The 7,500-nt window shown below is 41.5% G+C and overlaps 1 protein-coding gene across 1 annotated transcript in view; it reads right to left on the reverse strand.

The window, feature by feature from the left end:
* Window positions 1-7,287: 7,287 nt before the first annotated feature.
* Window positions 7,288-7,500, reverse strand: part of LOC147642369 (uncharacterized) — a 1,331-nt gene continuing 1,118 nt past the window's right edge. Inside the window, exon 4 of the mRNA XM_086807483.1 lies at window positions 7,288-7,442. Within this exon, the coding sequence (XP_086663609.1) occupies window positions 7,288-7,442 (155 nt within the window). The remainder of the gene's footprint in view (window positions 7,443-7,500) is intronic.

Raw genomic sequence — 7,500 nt, forward strand, 5'->3', positions numbered from 1 at the left:
GGCTCTTCCAAAAGGATGAGTTCGAGGCGGGTGGATTGGCTCTTATACAAGTTAACATCATCATGCTTGCCATATTATTGGTATGTTCAACAGTTGAAGGACAATGGTTTTATGAGAAACAACGCCATTGAAAGAGTAGTGGAGAATTCTTATGAGCGAGCACTTCATATACCAGATGCTAATGTCTCATTCCACGTTGGTGGTGTTGCTATAGTGGAGAGCATGCACACAAAAGCTTCATTTTACACAGTCTACAATTCCGATTGCCAATGGGCATGCTGTACATGTGCATGGGCAGAGCTTGGAAATATTTGCAAGCACCAAATTAAGGTGATGTTGTTGCGGGGTGCTTCACATGCTTCACTTATGGAGCAATGCCAACATATGTATGAAGCATGGGGAGCTCTTTCATTTCACGCAGCCTGCTGCTAGCTTTCGTTTATTCCTGCAGTACAGAGCACCATCTCCCTCACTCTCTCTCTCAATTCTCCATTGTAAGCACACACTCAATTGTTTGTTAGGGAGCCCATAAATCCAAAGAAGGCACTTAGCTTCACACTCCTTTGCCTAGCACACAATGACTCCACACACATTGCTGATACTTAATGGTGTTGGGGAATCGACAGTGCGTAAGTATTGTAATGCCATTATTGACATCTTGGCGGTTAACTTAAGAAGCAAGTACATCTCCATTCCACGAGGAGCAAGGCTCCACAATATTATAGCCGATTTTCAAACTATTATGCTATTTCCTAATGAATGTGGAGCGATTGATGGAACTCATATAAAATTGTCTAGGAGACCAAGGAAAGAAGATACTCCAGCGGAGTTTTGGTGTCGCCATCATTGCTACTCTATATTGTTACAAGCTATTTGTGATGCTCAAAAGCGGCTTTGGATGTTTGTGTGATTGTCCGTGGTGGTACCAATGATGCTGCTCATTGGAAAGCATCTAGTATATACCACAAGACGCCAAGTGCTCACATCCCCTATTGTAAGGTTAGAAGCAACACACATATCCCCATACCTTCTTGGTGATAAGGGTTATGGATCATCAACTCACATTGTCACTCCATATAAGGAGGCTAATTGTCCAAATGGAGGAGATTGGCACAGCTTCAATCGTCATTTGTCTCTCGGGGAAGAGTCAAAATTGAAAATACATTTGGCATGATGAAAAATAGGTGGCACATTTTGTGAGACATGCCGATCGACCTCTATCGCGCACCTACTTACTGTGAGAAAGAAGAGATGAGAGAAGAGACAATGTACTCAAGAACTCATCAATGAACCACTAGCCAACTTCATTAGAAATGAACTACAATGCCTCATATATATAGGAAAGTTCCTCCACCCTTTCCTCCACTCAAAAATGTGTGTAAATAGGAAAAAAATGGAAATGAATTCTATAAATCCCAAAAATGCCTAGAGGCTAAAGAGTGTGCCACTAGCATGACACCATCTGGAGATGACACCTATCCAACACCTCCTCTTCAGGTCCAGATGGGAGGACCAACGCCAACGCGCTGAAGAAGATAATCCAAGGTAGGTCGAGGAAGAGGCTTAGTAAACAAATCAGCAACATTATCTTTAGTAGGACAATACTCAAGTTGAATGCGACCTCCAGAAATCTAATCACGAACAAAATGAAAATGAACATCAATGTGTTTGGATCGTCCTCGAATAACAGGATTTTTGGCTAAAGTAATAGCACTCTGTGAATCTGAGTAGATGAGTGTCGGAGTAGATGAACATCCACCCAAGGTGATTCAGAATTTGCTGAAGCCAAAGTGCTTCAGAAGTGGCATCAAGATATGACTTGTACTCTGCTTCTGTCGATGAAGAAGAAGTAATTCGCTGCTTTTGACATTTCCAAGAAACAAGTCCTTTACCAAGCATAAAACAATAGCCTGACATGGAAAGCCTAGTATCAATACACCTTGCCCAATCAGAATCTGAGTAACCAATAAGTGTATCTCCACCTGTATAAGAAATGCCATACCCGAGAGTTCCACGAAGATATTGAAGAACCCTCAAAGCTGCTTGCCAATGAGATCAACGAGAACCAATAAGTTGGCGATACTTTGTAGAATCAACCTCAGGGGAATCATCATCTTTGGATAATTTTGAATTAGGATCCATGGGACAAGTGAGTGATGCACAATCACGCATACCATATTTCTCAAGCAACCTTAAAGTATACTTCTTTTGACAAAGAAAGATGCTAGAAGCAAATTGCCACACTTTTAAACCAAGAAAATAGTGGAGTAGTCCAAGATCAGTCATGGCAAATGATGTTGTGAGTTAAGTTTGAACCTATTTGAGTAGATCCAAATTAGAGCCAGTGAGTGTCAAATCATCCACATAAAGCACAAGAATGCATATATCATCATCCACAATAAGCACATAAAGATTAGGATCAGCATGAGTCCTCTCAAAATGTAGAGAAAGGAGAAAACTGTCAATCTTCTGATACCAAGCTCGAGGAGCTTGCTTAAGACCATAAAGAGCTTTCTGTAATAAATACACATCATGTTCATGACCCTGTGCAATAAAACCTTCAGGTTATTCCACATAAACTTCCTCCTCTAAATCTTCATTCAAGAAGGCAGATTTAACATCCATTTGATATATAGGCCAGGCATAGTGAGAAGCAAGAGCAAAAACAACACGAATAGTAGAATGTATGGCAGTAGGAGCAAAAGTTTTATCAAAGTCTTTACCTTCTTTTTGAGCATAACCTTTAGCAACAAGGTGTGCCTTGTACTTATCAAGAGTACCATCAGAATGAAACTTGACTTTGAAAATCCACTTAATACCAATGACCTTTTTATGTGAAGGTCGTGGAACTAACTGCCATGTGTTATTAGATTCAATAGAAGAAATCTCTGCTTGCATTGCTTCACACCAATGTGGTAAGGAAAGAGCTTCCTTAACCGCTTCAGGCTCAAACACATCACCAATATGAGACATCAAGGCAATATTTACTGAAGGGCGTGTACGTAAGACACGTGTAGTAGATTGTTGAGCATCTGAAAGTGATATACCTGAATCCTGAAGTAGAGAGCGAACCCATTTTGGAGGACCAGAAGTCCGTGTAGAATCCAATGAAGTAGTAGGTGTCGCAATCAAAATGGATGAAGGGGATGAAGTAGGAACTGATGGTGTAGATGAGGATGAGACTGTAGGGAATGAGAGAGGCCCAAGCTCAAGAGATGGAAATGGATCTGAGAGAGATGTAGAAGGTGGTAACTCATCAAGACCAAAAACATGCTCATCAAAGATGGCATCACGTGAAAGAACAATATTCTCACGAGAAGGATCCCAAAAACGGAACCCTTTGGAGCGAGAAGCATATCCTGTGAATATCATAGGTTTGGACTTAGCATCAAGAGTCCTCCTCTTAGAAGAAGGCACATGCACATGAGCAACACAACCAAAGACATGAAAATGAGAAACAGTAGGCTTGTGGCCTGTGAAAGCCTCCTCTGGAGTCATGCCGTCCACTGCTTTCGTAAGAGAGCGATTGAGAAGATAAACTGAAGTAGCTATAGCCTCACCCCAAAAGGAGGAAGGTAGCTTCGCATGATGTAAGAGGGAGCGGGTCATTTCCTTCACCGTTCTATTCTTTCTTTTAACCATACCATTCTGCTGAGGAGTGTAGGGTATGGTGGTTTGTCGTTGTATGCCTTTTGAAGCTAGAAAATCCTCAATTGCTATAAACTCGCCTCCATTGTCAGTCCTGAGAAAAGATACCTTTTGACTTGCGTGATTCTCCATTTGGGCAAGCCAAACCTTAAAATGAGAAAGAGCATCAGACTTCTTAGGTAAGAAATAAACCCATGATTTGCAAGAGGTCATCCACAAGAAGCACATAATACTTGGATCCACCAAGCGATTGTACTTCCATAGGTCCTGCAAGATCAGCATGAATAAGCTCAAGTATGCATGTGGCCCTATGAGTAGCCTCCTCTGGAAAAGAAGCCCGATGTTGCTTTCCTTGAGCACAAGAACAAATATGATGGCGAGGTTTCTGAAGCTTTGGTAGACCTGTAACCATGTCATGTAAGACAAGATGTTGCAAAGTAGCAAGAGGAACATGGCCAAAGCGAAAATGCCATAGATCACTATCTTCATTAGAATCAAGTGCTTTAGGAGAAGCAAATAATTGATGAAGATGAGACTCATGTGGTGGCAACTGTGCTGTAAAAGAGCTTATATGATAAAGCCCAGCATTTTGATAACCATGTGCCACACAAGAAAGTGACTATCTATCAATGATTTCAATCACTTCATCATCAAAGTAAACCCCAAGACCTTTAGAAGTAGCCTTAGAGATAGAAAATAAGTTGGCAGACATCTTAGGCACATATACATCATGTAAGATAGCATTTCCAAAAGAAACATCACCAGTACCAATCACAGGGAGAGATGAAGCATCACCAATGTGTACTGATGAAGAGATAGACTTATAGTTTTCCAATAAGGAAGAACTATTCGTCATGTGAGAGGTAGCACCACTATCGGCAATCCACTCATCCACAGTATGCGTATCAAGATCTTTGATTACGACAAGTGATGTGTCACATGAAGAAGTAGAAGACATAGCAACATATGCAATCTTGGCGTTACCGTCTTCCTTCTTGTCTTTGTTTTTGTCGTGAGAAGATGTTGATGTAGAAGAACCCTTAGATAGTTCAGCTTTTACCTTCTTGGATGCTGCCTCTTCTTAGCAAAACAACGATCCTCCGTATGGCCACTACGACCATAGAAAGTGCACTCCTTGGAAGAATCCTTTGATTTGTCCTTGTCGCCTTTGGTTGAAGAATCTTTAACATTGAAATTAGAGCCTTTACGTTGATCATTCCCCTTGCCTTTGCCTTTGCCCATTGCCTTGGCTTACAAAAGCCGAGTCCCTTTTGTTTTGCTTGCGAGTAAGGCACTTATCATGAAGAAGACCCATAGTCTCTTCAAAGGAAGGGAAAGGAACTCGAAGAAAGATGTTATCTTTGAATGATTAAAAAGAAGAAGGTAATTTACCAAGTAGCTTGTGGACCGGATTGCTTACCAATGTACCAAACTCTTCAAAGTTACCGCTTGATTCGATTGAATTCTCCAAGCTTCTCCACTATGTTGTTGGATTCGGAGATAGAAAGCTTATCCAAATCTTCTTCCAACTTAGCCATCTTAACCATTGAAAGTCTTCCATATTGCATTTGTATAGCGTGCCATAATTGTTGAGCCGTACTCCTTGTAGAGAGAAATTGAGACACAACCGATGGAGACATGCCATGCACAAGTAAAGCTTTGGCCCGTGCATCCATATAGGTTTGATATTGAGAAGGCACCATATGAGGAGAAGTGATTATAGACCACACCCCGACGCTTTCCAAAAGAAGTTGCATAAACAAGGACCAAGTGTGGTAGTTGTTTGGGGTAAGCTTTTGTGAATCGGAAAGACTTGGAAGGCTCAAAGATTGAGTGAATGGGTTAAAGGACTGATATGATTGAGTGGAGAGAGTAGTAGTGGAAGTAGTAGAAGGAGGAATCATAGTAGATGAAGTTGCCATAAAAGGCATAGATGATGTAGGGGGATATACCATAGAGGGCATAGAAGTATGTGGATAGGAAGGCATAAAGGACAAAGAAGAAAGAGTGAAAGGATCCGTAGAAGGTAATGGATATGACGGAAAAGAGAAAGTAGAAGCACCTACCGAAGAAGGAATTGCACCAACTTCCGTTGTAGTAGTTGCCGGTCCAATCATCGTAGGAGATGTAGGATCTATAGTATCTTCAAGTTTGCCTTTGTCTTTTGGAGTAGAGGACTTCCGAGATCCCATAGGGAGAGGAGGGTGGAAAAACACAAGGGAAGAAGTGTCGTACCTCCAAAAACGCAGCCAATAGATGGGCTGTCCACCAAGGAAGTATCTCTAAAATATGCACAAAGATAGTGCAAAAACGCAGCCACAAAATGCAGCCGATATATGAACCAATAGACTCCGTAGAAACCACCAAAAGAGGGCTGAGAATGTAGCCTTAGGTAGAAGGAGTATGGAGGAGTTGATTGTCCACAAAAATGCAAACACAAAGTGTGTAGCAAAGTGGAATTTTCAGCCGGTAGAAAGGTGTAGAAAAGAGGATGAATATGTACCTCAAAACACCATGAAGAGGGCTAAAGTTGATGATGAAAACGCAGCCAAGAAATCTCTCCACAAGAAGCCTCCAAAAAAACGCTATCGCATGTAGGGAAAACTAGTTGGCAATGTTTTCACCGCCGCAAGTAGAGTTGTAGGACTCGGATTGAAGTGCTTTAAAAACACACTTGTAGAGGATGGTAAGGGGCTGGTTTGAAGCCTCTTGCATCATTGAATGAGTGCAAGGATGATGAGTAAGGCCTTCTGCAAAAAACACAAGCAGAAATTCTACATGCACGCAGTCTGCGAAGAATAACTCAAAAACGGTGAGGAATTTGCGAAAACTTTCTTCTGCAAAGTTGTAGACCACGATGATTCCAGTAGGTCATGCGGACACAATCCTCAAAAACGCATTCGTTTAGTAGATAATCAACGAATGAAAAACGCAATTGAAAACGGGGTTGTTGAAGAGGACTAGAGGTAGAGAGGAAGAAGGATAAGGAGGCTCTATGTGCGCCACCACCTTGCTCTGATACCATGTGAGAAAGAAGAGATGAGAGAAGAGACAATGTACTCAAGAACTCATCAATGAACCACTAGCCAACTTCATTAGAAATGAACTACAATGCCTCATATATATAGGAAAGTTCCTCCACCCTTTTCTCCACCCAAAAATGTGTGTAAATAGGAAAAAAATGGAAATGAATGCTATAAATCCCAAAAATGCCTAGAGGCTAAAGAGTGTGCCATTAGCATGACACCATCTGGAGATGACACCTTTCCAACACTTACGTCATTGCATGTTGTGTCCTGCATAATTTCTTGCTAGAACATGTGGGTGACGATGAAGGGGAGGAACATATTGATCCCCATCTCAACAACTTGCCTCTCCCTCGAACAACAAGACAAGAGCGTATACACAAGCAGCAGATGCGTAACATTTTGTATCGAGAGTGGCGCACAAGATATGGAGTGCTTCAAAGAGAGAGGTGAATGAGAGGACTTCAAGTGTATAAATTATGGAAGACAGTTCCAAAATGTTTAGAGAAAAAAACTATTTAAAAATCCTTGGGAAAGAATGTAAATAGAAATCCATACAATTACATAGCTTCAAACTCTAGTTGCCTCCATTCCCAGCCAGAAGCCGGGCGATTTACAATTGTGTTTCCATAGCCTTTTCAACCCGTGCTGTTTCAGCAACAATTCGTTGAAGCTCAATCTCCTTCATAGCATCTGTAAAGCCTTCCTTGAGTTCAACGGCAAGAGATGAGCCAGCTGAAAGCCTTCTCTTCTTCTTGTTCCGTTGGCCTCATACTTGCTCTCCATCTACACCAATGTTTGGACTAGGGCCATTTGTGGGAGATGG

This window comes from Cibotium barometz, chromosome 1, assembly GCF_041138505.1.
Source record: "Cibotium barometz isolate CiBa-2024 chromosome 1, ASM4113850v1, whole genome shotgun sequence".
Taxonomy (NCBI): Eukaryota; Viridiplantae; Streptophyta; class Polypodiopsida; order Cyatheales; family Cibotiaceae; genus Cibotium; species Cibotium barometz.